This window comes from Falco peregrinus, chromosome 3, assembly GCF_023634155.1.
Source record: "Falco peregrinus isolate bFalPer1 chromosome 3, bFalPer1.pri, whole genome shotgun sequence".
In the NCBI taxonomy this organism is placed as follows: Eukaryota; Metazoa; Chordata; class Aves; order Falconiformes; family Falconidae; genus Falco; species Falco peregrinus.
The window spans coordinates 23,651,732-23,667,429 of NC_073723.1; the positions used below are offsets into that span (position 1 = coordinate 23,651,732).

General features: G+C 34.9%; 1 protein-coding gene across 3 annotated transcripts in view; it reads left to right on the forward strand.

Annotated features, from left to right (window-relative positions):
* Positions 1–15,698, forward strand: part of CSMD3 (CUB and Sushi multiple domains 3) — a 725,287-nt gene that overhangs the window by 341,099 nt on the left and 368,490 nt on the right. For all 3 annotated transcript variants that reach the window (XM_055800728.1, XM_055800729.1, XM_027777765.2), the window contains one exon: positions 10,287–10,390. In XM_055800728.1, coding sequence (XP_055656703.1) covers positions 10,287–10,390 — 104 coding nt within the window. The remainder of the gene's footprint in view (positions 1–10,286; positions 10,391–15,698) is intronic.

The window sequence follows — 15,698 nt, forward strand, 5'->3', positions numbered from 1 at the left end:
TACAGTTCACCTCCTTCATAACATCAGAAGCTTCACTAAATTGCTATAAAACCTTTCTACCTTAAGATCTATGTTATCAAAGAGATATAACATTAGGTACTCAAACATCACTAAAAATTAGTGAGGAAATGAATTCCAAATATAACAAATCTTGGAAAAAACCCCTCTTGTTAATAGAAAGTACAAACCCCTCTGTTAAAAGAAAGAAAAAGACTAGAATGTTTATAGCTCTTACTACTGTTCAAACTTGTGCTTATCTGGGACTGACATTCCTCCATAATTTTTGCAAAGTACATTGGAGAATGTTTTTCTAAGGCATATGAAACATATTCAGAAGACTAGATTAGACAGGAGGAAGCAGAGTTGGGAGTCTGGAACATTAACAGCTGTCTGATCAGATGAATGGGAAGGTACTGTACATTCCCCCATGTTACTGAGAAAAAGAATTCCAAATGTTCTCATATATTACCTTATAGCCTTTGTACATCTGGTGAATATACAGGTCAAAACTAGACCTATACTGTGAGTTTAAATGCCTTAGGGGTTACGTGGTGTCTACATATGATTTTATGGATCACAGCTTCAAAGTTGGGAAATCCATTTTTACTGTGTCTTGAAAACAGTCTTAAACTCATCAGTTATTTACATGCTTTTGTGAGGCAGCCCAGAGCTGTCAACGGACCTGTTAGAGTGGGTCCAGAGGAGGCCATGAAAATGACCAGAGGGCTGAAAGATCTCTCCTATAAAGAAAAGGCTGAGAAAGTTAGGGTTGTTCGTCCTGGAGAAGAGGAGGCTCTAGGGAGACATTATTGTGACCTTTAATCATATAAAGGAGGATTATAAGAAAGATGGAGAAGGACCTCTTACCAGGGACCGTAGTGAAAGGACAAAGGGTAACCGTTTAAAGTAAAAGATGGTCAATATAGATTTGATATAAAGAAACAATCGTTATGTGAGGGTGATAAGGACACTTTGCCCAGAGAACTTGTGATTCACCATCACTGGAAACGTTCAAAGTCAGGTTGGACAGCTTTGAAAACCTGATATAGTGAAATATGTTTCTGCTCATGGCAGGGAGGGTTGGACTACATGATATTTAAAGATCTCTTCCAACCCAAACCGTTCCAGGATTCTATAATTAGTACATATATCTATAAAGTTTTTGTGTATATACATTTTAAAGATTTTTTGCTTAATTCAATATTTATACATATCTTTCAAGAAAGAAAAAAAGCCTAACCAAACTTGCTTTATTGGCTTTTGTAAACTTCAATTTGTTAGCATTTTTATCTCTGGTATACAAATTTACGTGGAATATTGATGTTTAGTAATATTTCAACACTTTTTTCTCTTTTTTTGTTTACAGCTGGCCTTGTTGCCATTCTGTATTTTGTCAGCCTAAGAAAACAAATGTGATCTTAGGTTAGCTACGTCCAACTTCCTAATATGAATATACATTTCTTTTTAACCATATAGCCACGTGTTTCTATAACTCTTAAATTGTAATCAATTGCATCTTCTTTCACCTTTCTCTAAAAGCTATCATTCCTCATGCTACTATATCAAATGCTTTCCAGGCAGGGAGTTGTGTTCAGCTAGATGTAATAGGAAATAATTAGCACATTATTCTCAACACAGTCATCCCTGTCTTTTTCACAACTGTAATAAAGAAGACAAGGAGGGACAATTTTATGGAAGAGAGAAATTTTACGCAGATCAATGTCATCTCACTTTAGTCAACAGAATATTAATTGCCATAATTGGTAGACTTCTTATTTTAAACTCTCTCCAATTAATGAAGAGATATTAATTTCACTAGGGGTACAAATCCTAATGTACTGATTAATTATTTACTCTAAGAGGAATGTCCAAAATAGGCAAGATTAATTTTTCTCCAGATAGCCTACCTGTAGAAAAGCACTAGCCGTGAAGGTAGTAAGTAATAATTTTTTAACAGATGCCTAATTTTTAGATAATTCATTTTTCACAGAACCATGGTTGAGGATAGAAGAGGTTTCTTTCCAACCCCCCTGCTCAAGCAGGGCCACCTAGAGACAGTTGCCCAGGACCATGTCCAGATGGCTTTTTAGTATCTCCAAGGAGAGAGACTCCACAACTGCTCTGGGCAACCTGTGCCAGTTCTCGGTCACCCTCATTGTTTCCTGATGTTCAAACAGAACCTCTTGTGTTTCAGTTTGTGCCCATTGCATCAGTAAAAACAGGCTCCATCCTCTTTGTACCCTCACCTCATGTATTTGTATACAATGATAAGATCATCTGCAAGCCTTTTCTTCTCCAGGCTGAACAGCCTCAGCTCTCAGTCTTTCTTCGTAGGAGAGATGCTTGAGTCCCTTAGTAATTTTCACAACCCTTCAGTAGACTCTTTCCAGTATGTCCAAGTCTTTCTTGTACTGGGGAGTACTGGAGGCCATATCCAGATGTGTCTCACCACAGCTGAGCAGAGGGTGAGGATCACCTCTCTCTACCTAATGGTAATACTTTTTCTAATACAGCTGAGGATACTATTCACCTTCTTAGCAGTGAGGGCACATTGCTGGCTCATGTTTAACCTGGTGTCCACCAGGACCCCCAGGTACACATCTGCAAATCTGCTTTCCAGCTGGGTGATCCCCAGCATATACTAATATAGGGGTTGTTTCTCCCCACGGGATGGACTTTGTACTTTCCCATGTTGAACTTCATAAGGTTCCTGCTGATCCTTTTCTCCAGACTATTGAGGTCCCTCTGGATGGCAGGATGACCCTCTGGCCTATTAGCCACTGCTAGTGGTTTGGTGTTGTGGGAACCTTGCTCAGGGTACACTCTGCCCCATCATCAAGATCAACAATGATGTTAAACAGGACTTGTCCCGGTGTAGACCCCTGGGATACACCACCAGTTACTGGCCTCCAACTCAATTTTGTACTGCTGATTACCACCCTCTGGGCCCAGACTTTCATTTGGTTTTCAATCTACCTCCCTGTCTGTTCAACCCAGACCATACGTCAACAGCTTGTCTATGAATATCTTACGGCAGACAGTATCAAAGGCTTACATGAAGCCCAAGGGGACAATAACTACTGCTTCCTTCTCATCTACCAGGCTAGTAATTTCATCATAGAAGTTTATCAAAGTTGGTCAAGCATGACTTAGAATCAGAATCATAGAATGGTTTAGGTTGGAAGGAAACTTATGGATCATTTAGTTCCAACACCCCTGCCATGGGCAGGGACACCTTCCACTAGAACATGTTGCTCAAAGCCCCATCCAATCTGACCTTCAACACTTCCAGGGATGGGCCATCCATAGCTTCTCTGGGCAGCCTCTTCCAGTGTCTCACCACTGTCACAGTAAAGAAGTTCTTTCTTATATCTAATCTAAACCTACCCTCTTTCAGTTTAAAACTGTTGCCCCTTGTCCTGTCACTACAGGCCCTACTAAAAAAATTGTCCCCATCTTTCTTACAGGCCTCCGTTAAGTATCGAAAGGCCATTTAAAGAAGAAAGTTATAGTTAGTGCATTCCAGGAATCTCCTAGATTGCTTATGCCCTGCTGTACTGTCCCTCCAACAGGTAGCGGGGTGGCTGAAGTCCCCCATGAGGATCAGGGCATGTGAATGTGAGATGAATGCTAGCTGTACATAGAGGGTCTCATCTGCTTGGTCTTCCTGGTCGGGTGGCTTGTAGCAGACCCCCGCTATTCAGCATAGACTTCTCTTTGGTAAAGCTGTGCTGACGACTACTGGTGATTTTCTTGTCCTCAATGATCCTGGAAAGAGTTTCCAGGATTAGCTGCTTCATGGTAGTATTAATGTTAAATAAAATTATACCTCAGTATAAATAATTTAAATAAAATTATACCTCAGTCTTAGAATAAATGATGGATTCAATATATTTTCCTAGTGAAACTATTCTTCTATAATTGAATATATAATAACACAATTATTTTGATGGAGGGACCTGTGATTCTATGGAAAATTATGGTAATAAATCCTATCAATCAGACAGTAGCATTTCTTTAGCTTATGCCATCAGATATAAATGCACATCATTTACTTACTGGGAAGTAGTTAGACATCCTCAGCATGAAAACAATTAACCATCCTGAGGGTATATGAGGACACACAGATATAAACTGAGTGTATTTTCTTCTCCTTGCCTAGTTTCACTTCTAACCATGAAGATGGCAACCAGAGAATGCCTTTTGATTGATGAGCAAAGGGTGGGCATGACAGTATTAGCAACCTATAGGTGTTTTTTTCTACAGTTAACAGTGAAAACTGATGAAAATAGGTATCTTGTGGTTTATTTCAGTGAGGTATCTTGCTGTTTCTAGTATGTTTGGATCATTCATATAATGGTGTTTTGTAAGATAATGTTTGCAGAAATAGATTTCTTTGTAGATATGTCATGGCACTAGAGAGGTGGCCAGAATTTCCAAGTCTAACCTTTATCCCACTTGCTGTCCTCTAGGTACAAATGCCATTCCCACACCATGTTAAAGTTAGTTACTAACCAGTCATTTCCTTCAGTGCTTAGATCAAAAAAATTATGTTCTTTTCCACTAGCTTAATAAAAATGAGTGAAATTGCTTTTGTGTACAGCCACTAGTAATTCTTAGAAGTATAATAAGACAATATTTGCAAAAGCTAAAATATTTGAGTAATGGAAATATGGCAAAATCCAATTTGAAATAATTGCTTACAGGTAAAGAAAGCCCAAAAGCCACAACACAGTATTCTGTTTCACAAGATAAAAGTTATATAATAATTTGGGGTTTTTTTGGAACATGATAAACACTGACTGAAGTAAAAGCCAATTAATAATTGATTTGTACTCCTTTATTTATCTTTGTGGATGATATATTGACAATTGAATTAGATTGTGTAATTATTTTTTTTTTTTTGTTATTTGTAGATGACCTTATTTACAAGATAACTTTTTTTTTTTGGTAGAATACTTTGATTTTTTATTGAGGCTGTGTAAGTTGATAAAATGTTGAGACTGTATTCCTCCGATCAGAAACTTGTGAAATTAAGCCAACACAATAGAGGTCATACTTCTATGCGAACTAAAAACTATAACATGAAAAATAAAAATACTGCTTCATGCTGTTATTTTAACGTGCTATCCCTCCATTTTAATGTGTTCCAATAGTATCTGTTCTTAGGATAAGGAAGTAATTACATTTATTTTCAATTTTTGTGGCCCCAAAGTAAATAATTCTAAATGACCTTTATAAAAACCTGATTGTAGGATTAATCTCTATGGAAAATTAAGTAACATTTAGCATTAGTATTGGAATTGAAAAAACCAAACCAGAACAAAACAAAAACACGTTGTAAAGAATTGCATGAAAGAGATTACATTATGTATTTACCAACGACTCTGCAAAGCAGAATTCATCTATAGGACTGAGATTACTGGCAACCACTGACATATGCTCCAGGGTAACCCAATCTGGTCTTCAGCTACCTTCCCAAAAGAGCACAGTTCTCCTGAAGATCTTGTATCTGCAGAGTTTGTGTGGAACTTTTGGCAGTTTTACAGCATCTCAGATGGTACTACTTAAATATATTTATGTGAGTGATTTCAATTTTAGAGGTCCACAGTGTAGACATCCATATATAAATGCCTAATCTCACTTCATAGCCAAGGGAGAGAAATAGGTACTTCTAAGGTGTGGTTGACCTAGTGTGTGTTATCTACTTTGTGATGAAATGGATTACAGTCTAGACATGTTTTTTCACTGGTTATGAAGAAGCCTACATCAAATATAGATGTTTGCACTGTAGGTGTCTACACTTAAGTATGATGAATCCTGTTGTCAACAAATGGACTCAACAATATAGAAGGAACTTTCCAGTTCAGCTAGTGAGTATTTATCTCCCGGAATTGTCTTACCTTGTGTAATTGTGTGTCACCTGCTTTTTTCTATAATGTTCTATAAATCTCCAAGTTTTATTTCTCCTTTTCTTCTACTCTCCCCCTCTTCTCTTCCTCTCTGATACTAAAAGATTAAATTTGAAAGGACAGAAGTGCTTAGTATTTAGACTTACATTATATTACACAGCAGTTCTTGGATATTTGGAATCACTGAATTATATGCAGTGTACAGCAAAATAGTATGTAATAATGTTTTGTTCTTGGCAGGATGTTTTAATTCAAATTTGTTCCTTAATATTATCTAAGACATAGCTTGTTTAAGCTATATCTTAGCTTAATTTTTAAGTACTCTTCTGAGGAGAAAAATTCGTAACATCTTTAGAAATTTTATCATTACTTTACTTGTAAAATATAAAATTTTATGAAGTGAAAACTTCATTATACATTTGCATTTGCATTTGCATTGGAAGCCTTAGGATAACAGATGCACATATGGCAATACATACAACTTTAAATCTTTATACTTCCCTTTCAGAAACAGTTCTGAAACACATATACCTGCTTCTGTTACACACCATTCTACTTTGTATGTTTTGAAAATTTAAAAACTTGAGTACCTGGAACACTACTTTCCTTGAAAAAACTTTGGAGAGCTAGTTCCATTAGGAACTAGACACATAGCGTATTGAACAGTTGTCTGGAAAGATTGCTGTCTGGAACACATCCTCCTAAGAATGTTCTCTCTTTGACAAGTTGTAGGAAGTTCTCAGATTAGCCATTAACTAATCAATAGTCCTATCCCATGTTACTGGACCTGGGTAACAGACTCAATTTTGTCCAAGAAGTGAGTTCCAAAGCATATATTCCAAAGCACAGAAAGGAGGTACAATTACTAACTTTTAGAAATTAGATTTCTGCTTCCATTTTTTCCTTTGGAAAAGTGATAGCAAAATTATTAGAGACTAAAACACACGATCATAATTCTCAGAAAGTTATTTTTCATATAGGACTCTTTTTTTTCTGTATAGCTTGGATAATAATAAGTAGTAATACTGTCTTTATTATTTATTTATTTATTTATTTACTTCTGAGTTTATAAATTTAATTTAATTCAGCAATTATAAATTGTTTATTGTTCCTGTGTTTATAAACAGCAAAAGCAGATCAGGTTGTAGAGAGACTATTGCCTTCCTTTTAGGTACTTTCATACTTATTTTAATGAATAAGTGCACAGCTCAGCATATTTTATTTTAAGTAGGTTTGTTGTTTACATACATATATGGAGGAAGAGGAAATAAAAGATTCCTTTTACTTGACATCAGTGTCTAGGGACATGTTTAATAACACCCTCTAAAACAAAATTCAAAATTTGATTAGTCTGTATCAGGATAATTATAGTATTCTGCTACCTGCTGTATACATCACAAAAGCTACTATAAAGGTACAAAATTGTGAAGACTACTGAATAGTTCTTTCTGAAAAAGAAGAGAGTAGTAATTATTATATAGTTTAATTTTAAGTAAAGATAGTCTTACTCAGTTCTGAAGCCATACAGACACATATCTGATATCATTTGTTGACTTATAATGTGTGAAATGATAGATCATGAGTATGGTGGTAACCTGTCTCAGCTAGAATTCTGAATCTTTGAAATTTCCCTCCTTTGCCTGCTTTCCAGATTCACCTTTGATAGTATCATCCTCTTCTCCAGAATCCTGTAGTTCAGGCGAATCATATATTTGATGAAATATTTGTGAAATATTTTTGTTGATAATACTGTTCCCTGGAAGTATACCTGACTGGAAATATTTTGTGGTCCCTCTGTATATTTTTTTTTTTCTTTCAGTTTTAAATGAGACTGTGGGACAGGGCATAATAGATAAATACATTTTAAACATGATCACTATTTATATGGATCAATAAAAACAATGGATCATATCTCATTTATATTAATGATGTTTATATCTTGCTCTGGGGAACTGGGAAAAAAAGACTTTATTTGAATTTATAGATCAAGAAAAAATACCTTTTCCTGTGCTTCTGACTACTGTGCCTCTACTAACCAAATCAATAGCATAATTCAGTAATGTTAATCTGGTATAAAATTATGTGGAATATAGTAATAAATCAGCAGTTTCCCCTGAAGTATTTATTCTTACAAACAATAACAACTAAAATGTAGAATTACCTTGAGGTTTTACTTTAATGTTAATCTAAAATGTAGAATTATGTTGAGGTTTTACTTTAATGTTAATCTGATTCAAGGATGCCACCTACCCTTAGGCTGCCATTTACAATTTTTTCAGAAAAACAAAAAAAGACAAAAATGTTAGATGACTGGTAAAAGAAGAATTTTTGACAGGTTTATTACAAAGTTGTATGTTATTTACTTGTCTTGCCTAAATCTCAGAGTTTACTTTGAAATGTTCCAGCACACTCAACTTTAAATGCTAGTATCATCACAACACCTTTTTAGTATTCTAAAGAGAATAATCAAAATAATGAGCAATGCCAAATCCAGCCATCTTTGAGTCTGATCAAAGTAAATCTGACATTGTAAAACAAGGACTCTGAAAAGATATCTTATTGCTAAGAGTACTTATTTTCTTGCCATTCAGGCATATTTGTGAAGATTTCAAGTACATTTTGTATTGTACATTGTGTACTTCGCATGTCAAAGAATAAGAGCAGAGGATGAATTTCCAAAAGAATTACAGTTTTCACAGACACATAAATGCTTATGTACTACATATATAGTAAATGAGTTTACTACCTCTGACATGTTGGATATTGACACCTCTGCTGTTGCTATATGTTACTTTTGCTCCATTTGTGCAAATTCCCTTAAAACTGAATGTCTTCACGTTTCAATCTACCAGCACATTTGCTAAACAAATGGCAAGTTTACTTCACCAAATCCAAAGTTTTTACTGCTTGACAGATCAGGTTTGGTATGTTAAGCCTCTTGAAATGGGTTATTAGTAGGTTACATGCAGTTGTTTGCTTACCTTTTAATGACCTGGAGTTATGAAATGCTTAATTTGTACTATAACATGTCTGGAGTAGTTATTGCTAGCTTTTTCTAACCCTCTTTCAGCAGAGGTATGCATGGTATGCAAAATGATTTACTGGCTCAAACAGTAACAGTTGACTTTTTCCTATACATAAAATATGATCCTATTTGGTGGTACTGTTTCTGGTTCTATTTTACTACAGCCAGTTTTGTACAAAGTTGCAGCATTTTCTAATTTACAGTTGATCCAGAAAGTTTTAAGAAGAAATAACAGTTATAACAACTGCAAGAATAAGATTATCATATGTTAACATTCCAATTTTTTATAGCCAGTTACTATAATATAATAATTTATTTTAATATATTATTAAATTATGAAGCTTATTAATTAGTTCATTACTACTTCTTGCCTTAAAAATGTGAGTGTTTCACCGAATATTATACAGGACAGATGTAGACTAATTTATGCGTGTGTGGCTTTATACAAGTACACTTTTTTGAAGTGATACCTATCCCATTATCACTGTTTTAGGTGAGATACAAAGAGAATGGTCCAGAAATCTTTTAATAAAACATGCTTCTCTGAAAAAAGTTAAAGCAGAAAAAACAAATACACTTTTTTTTTTTACATGTACATCTATTTTGATTGAAAATAAAAAAGTTTTCTTTATCTCAGAATAAAGAAAAGAATTTCAGATCCATCAGAGCAACCAATAACCTGCTAGATTACAACAGAATCGCAAATAATTTGGGAATTCATCAGACATCAGTGGAAAGATTCAAGCCGAAGACTATGAATTGAACAAAAAAATCAAATATAGTTATTTTTTTCATGTTTCACAGTATTATCTAATGAGTCAGATATTTTTCATGGAGTTCTCTTACTTTTTTATTTGTTAGAATTATTAAAAAATAATGGAAAAGATCTTAGATTTCAGCAGTGAAATGAAGAAAGTATTTTGAACCTTAATTATATGAGTAAAGTTATGTATTTTTTATTCTGGTCAACTCTAATTAAAAAAAAAATGTATCTAGAAACACTTATAAAGGAACTTACATTTTCAGAGGAATCTGGACAGGCTGGATCGATGTAGAAAGGTAATGCAATTATGCAGAACTGTAGTAAACATTTTAAAACTACATAAATAAGTGAAATGACAGTGCTTTGAGGATGTCAGCAGAGTGATGATACCTGAGAGTTCTTATAATTCATATTTCATGAACCAAACTTGTTGTTTTTATTACAGAAATTTATTGTAAAATATGCTAAATTTAAATGTAATTATTGAAAAATCTCTTATTGACACTGCTGAAAAGCTTATTTACAGACTGATCTTGCAAGTATGTTTCTTTATTTCTGATATATATTTACTTCTTTTATTTCCTAGGTTATTCAGATAAATTTTGAAGAATTTGATCTGGAGATTGGCTATGACACACTGACAATTGGTGATGGAGGAGAAGTGGGTGATCCTAAAACTGTGCTTCAAGTGTAAGTCTTTTGCATTTAAAATTTTTATGCATTACAGAATAACATCAATGTGTTTTATGGTGAGAGTAAATAGTGATTAGAATCAGGTAAATCTCAACAGAAATTAATCTTACCGAGCCTCTAAAATTACTGAAGGTAACAGTTTAAATACACTGTTACATGTTTACTGTTCTGAAGTCAGAAAGTGATGGGCTAGACATCAGAGAAGAATAAGATAAACTAAAATCAGAAAATCTAAAAGGTGTAGCCTGTACATTCATGTGTAGATATGTAAATTTTAGGGGCTGTTGTGCTCCTTTTGTAAGTGTGTTCCCAAATTAAAATCGTATAAGAACATAATTGAAAATAGATAAATGGATGACTTATACATAAACTTCTACAATCTTCTAGCAAGCTTAGTATGACAAAAGATATACTATGGCATCTTGACCTTCAAATGCTTATTGACTATTGTAGGTAACTCAAAAAATGTGTATGTATAGTAAAGAAAATTAATATAGAGAAGATCTGAACAGGATATTACTTAAATAACATGTGATTACAAATCAGACAACACTGAGAATTAAATAAGATTTTTATCATCCATTAGCATTCTTCTAGAATGTGTGAGCCCAGATATGCATGTAGATACACATATAGACTTAACAGCCATTCATTAACTTCAGAATATATATTTCTTAAATACTTACCTTGTGATGGTAGCTGGTCTTATAACAAAAGGCTCAAGAAGACAAATTCAGAAATGTATTACCTTGTAAAATTTTGAAGATGGCAATATAATCCAGTGATTCTGTGAAATCCTGTTTATTCCCCAGTCATTTGAAAATATGCAGGACAGTGTAATTAGGCATTACCTGTAGTATGTCACTTTATGTAGCTCCAATTCTAAGTAAATAATTCAATGATTTCTAGGAGAAATGAAGGCCCCTTAAAATACATTGTATTTAGGTTTTTTTCAAATCTGACTCAGTTTTATGCAAAAAATAACAAAAATGTTGTTTATTTCTTAGAAACAATATTTTACCCATAAGAGATTGTCTGCTATTTAGAAAATAAATTTGGAAAATGCCAAATAATATTTAGCTGTTATTTTAAAATATACTGGCCTCTCAGTAATTACCTTATGGTACTATTAGTTCAAATGAGTTAGAAATTTAAAACAGAGATAAGAACAGCACAGATGTGATAAATGTTTAGTAAAAAAAAATCTATTTAATCAAAACCCAAATAGCAAAATTAGTATTCCTTATAATGATATTCCCTGCAGTATATTTAATGGAAATGTATTAATACTATTTTTACATATTGTAACTTTCCATTATTCACTATGAGAACAAAGTCAAGAATTTGTTTGGTTTGAGTACCCTAAAACTTATGTTTACCTACCTTTTCCTTTCCTAATTTAATCTCATTAATATTATTAATTGCAGAACTTTGAGGAGAAACAGTTTGAGGAGATACAGTTATTTCAGGATTTGCAGATTTACATCATGAATTCCTGCCTATTATTCCTTCAAAGGATATCTGACCTCCTATTTTTGATTCTTTTTGTAATCGTTCTATCAATTCGGTCCTGTTCTATTCAGTCTGTTTAATAACTTTATCTGGACAAGGGGATCGATTGCACCTTCAGTAAGTTTGCAGACAACACCAAGTTGGGAGGAAGCATTGATCTGCTTGAGGGTAGGAAGGCTTAGCAGAGGGATCTGACCAGGCTGGATCAATGGGCCAAAGCCAATTTTATGAAGTTGAACAAGTTGAAGCACCGGGTCCTGCACTTGGGTCACAACAAGCCCACACAGTGCTACAGGCTTGGGGAAGAGCGGCTGGAAAGATGCCTGGGGGGAAAGGACCTGGGGGTGCTGGTTGGTGGCCAGCTGAACATGAGCCAGCAGTGTGCCCAGGTAGCCAAAAAGGCCAACAGCGCCGTGGCTTGTATCCAAAACAGTGAGGCCAGCAGGACAAGGACAGTGATTGTCCCCCTGCACTTGGCACTGGTGAGGCCAAACTTTAAATCCTGTGTTCAGTTTTGGGCCCCTCACTTCAAGAAAGACTTTGAAGTGCTGGAGTGTGTCCAGAGATGGGCAACGAAGCTGGTGAAGGGTTTGGAACACAAGTCTTATGAGGAGCAGATGAAGGAAATTGGGTTGTTTAGTCTGGAGAAAAGGAGGGACAGGGAAGGCTTTACTGCTTTCTACAGCTACCTGACAGGAGGCTGTAGTGAGGTGGGTGTGAGTCTCTTCTCTCAAGTATCAAGTGATAGGACAAGAGGAAATGGCCTCAAGCTGTGCCAGGTAAGGTTTAGACTGGATATTAGGAAATTTTTTTTCACTGAAACAGTGGTCAAGCATTGGAACAGGCTGCTCAGGGTGGTGGTGAAATCACCATCCCTGGAGGCATTTAAAAGATGTGTAAGTGTGGCACTTTGGGACATGGTTTAGCTGTGGGCTTGGCAGTGCTGGGTTAATGGTTGGACTCAATGACTTTAAAGGTCTTTTCCAACCTGAATGATTCGATGATTCTTGTGAGGAAACCAGCACTTGGCCAGATATTTCAGGTGCAATTACTTTAGAATAATGCAAAATTTCTTCAGTGGACTGTAGATGTGTTAATTGTTGCTAATAATAGTTTTGAAAACTGGGGAAGTACAGTAATTTCTATTTTAGAAACAGTGCTAAGCCTTCAAAATATATTTCTGATAATGCTGGAATTCAGTTTCAGACATTCTTAGATTCCTAAACTATATTGAATATTCTCTCATGTGGAAAGAACATTTATTAAGTACCAATTCAGGTCTTATTAACATTTAACTAAAGTATTGTTTCTCATTGGAACCTGAATTACAGTAACACACTGAGACACAGTGAAATGATATTTAATATTTTCAGTAATGGATGAAAGCACTCTGTCCAGATTTTATTTCATTAAAGATATTTGTATTTTATAAAAGTATATCTGATGATGAGACTTATGTTGGGGAGAAATTATGAAATTACAGGATTAAACAGGATTAAATTTCTCATGAATATAAAGGAATTCTGAATAATTTTAATAAAGCAGTTAATTAGAATTATCAAGTGTTAATATACAAGAAGAAAATCTGTTCTGTAAATAAGTAGGTAAATACTTATAACGAATTATTACTATGGAGATCCTGGAAAAGCAAAAAAACCACCAGTTAATTTGTGGAGTTTTAATATTAAATAACATAGTATACTCAACCACACATATATTATTTTTATTTACCAGTAGAATGCTTTCTGATTATTCTATGATCAGAAATATCAATGTCAAAGTTATTAGGATTAAAAAGTATTAAAAAAATTACAAGGAAGATGAAAAATAACTGAATATTGTCAAAAACAAATAAATCTTTTCTCCTGTAAGCCATGCAGACTTGCCTGAGGTATGACGCATAGCAAATGAATAAGCTATCGTATGATTTAATTTTGGGATTTAAAATTTTAGAATAATTATCTTTCCTCAACAGATTGCTGAAGAACATTGGTTTGATTACATCTTTTTTATGTGTAAATGATGTGAAAACATGTATCTTCCAATTTATCAAAGTTAATCAGGAAACCTATCAAAGTGTTTAGTCCACTAGTTTTACTGGGCACTTCTAGATAGGAAAGTTCAGAACCAAAAACTGAATTTAAGTGTCAGTTAGATAGAATTATGCTTGCTAAATTGAGATTTGTAGTCCTGATAATTCCTACTCTGCTGATGCTAATCAGAAAAGCAGCTGAACTCAAAAGCCATTTCAGTACTTGCCATTAAGTTTCCCTGGGTGCCTATAATTCTGTGCCCATATACATGTACCCAGCTGCATGACAGACTGCTCCAGCCTAGTAAACCTAGCACCTAATTGAACTTAAATCTGAATGGAATACATTTTTTGTGTGTTTGAAAAGATGACTGAAGTGAAGGCGTCCGTAGTGCTTTCCTATGGAACTAAAACCTTTGCAGGGTGGAGCAGTATTAAGTTTTATTACCAAAGGATAGAGGGGAAGAAGGCAAAGAAATGGTGATAGATCCTTCTTCATACATCAATCACAGCACTTTTTCAGGATACTTGGAAATCTGTGTTCAACACCTTGGTCTGACAGTTGCTGCAGGTGACTCAATGTAATATGCATCTGGGCACTGGTTCCTGTAACACACATTTGGAAAATCCAGTGCACAAGGCATGAAACTCACTCTTTTAGTGTGCTTGCTGTGTTGGGTACACGCGTATCCAATCTCCCATATTACAGATCATCTGCAGCAGATGGAAAGTGTTGCAGTCTTTTAAATATCCTCTAACCTAGTCTTCAGTGCACTCTCTCAGAGGGAATGAATGTTACTAGTATGTGGGAGGGGTAGTTCTGGACTCCTAGAGGAAGAGGTGGAAAACAGCCTGCTTAGTGTCACAAGTGTTAAGCTGTTTAATAAAAAGGGAGACATCATAATCATCTCTTTCTGTTTCTACTGTTGACAGTGTTCACTGCTCAGCTTTTGAAAGGGAAGGTGTAAGACTTTACTTCCAGGGGAGGAATCTAGGCAATGAATCCAGCCTAGAGGAAGTCACATAAACCCCAGGAGGAAAGAAAGGATAATTCATAACTGCAGAATTTCATTATTACTTTAAATAGCTTCCTTCGCATAATCCCGTTATTTCTAGGTCTAACTGCTCTGTGGCCCCAGTCTTCCCAAATATTGTACAGAGACACCTAAGCACTTAAAAAAGAGCAACAAGTGATTTCTGTGATCTGTTGGTTGATTCTTATTTTCAGAAATGCATTTTGAAATGATATTTTTCTCCCTGTACTATTTAATTGAAAATATTGTGTCTGAAAACTGTATGCATTTAAAAAAAATATTTGTAATTGGCTTCAGAAATTAGAAATGATAAAAGATTTATGGCTGTTTATCATAGGAATTATTTTCTCTGACACAACAAAGAGATTAATATTCCCAATGGCCTTAATATTCCCAAAATGGACAGTCAGTCACCAGTGACAATAACAAAACGCTGTTAGCCATTACATCACTGTTGTTTCTGAGGAGCATCCTGTTAATCTATTAATTTGGCAAAGACTGACCTCACCGAAGAAGCTTTCCCTTAGTACAGGAATGAGCAGTTAGTACATTATTTTGGCCAGGCATTTACTTGTTCAGTTCTGGCAAGAGTCTTTGTAGTCACTCCATCTGTGAACACAGATGTGGGAAATAGACATGAATTTCTCCCACAGCAGAGTATTTCATACAGAAACAAGCTAAAAAAAGACCAGAGGGAAGAACTAAAATTAACTGCAAAGTATATTTA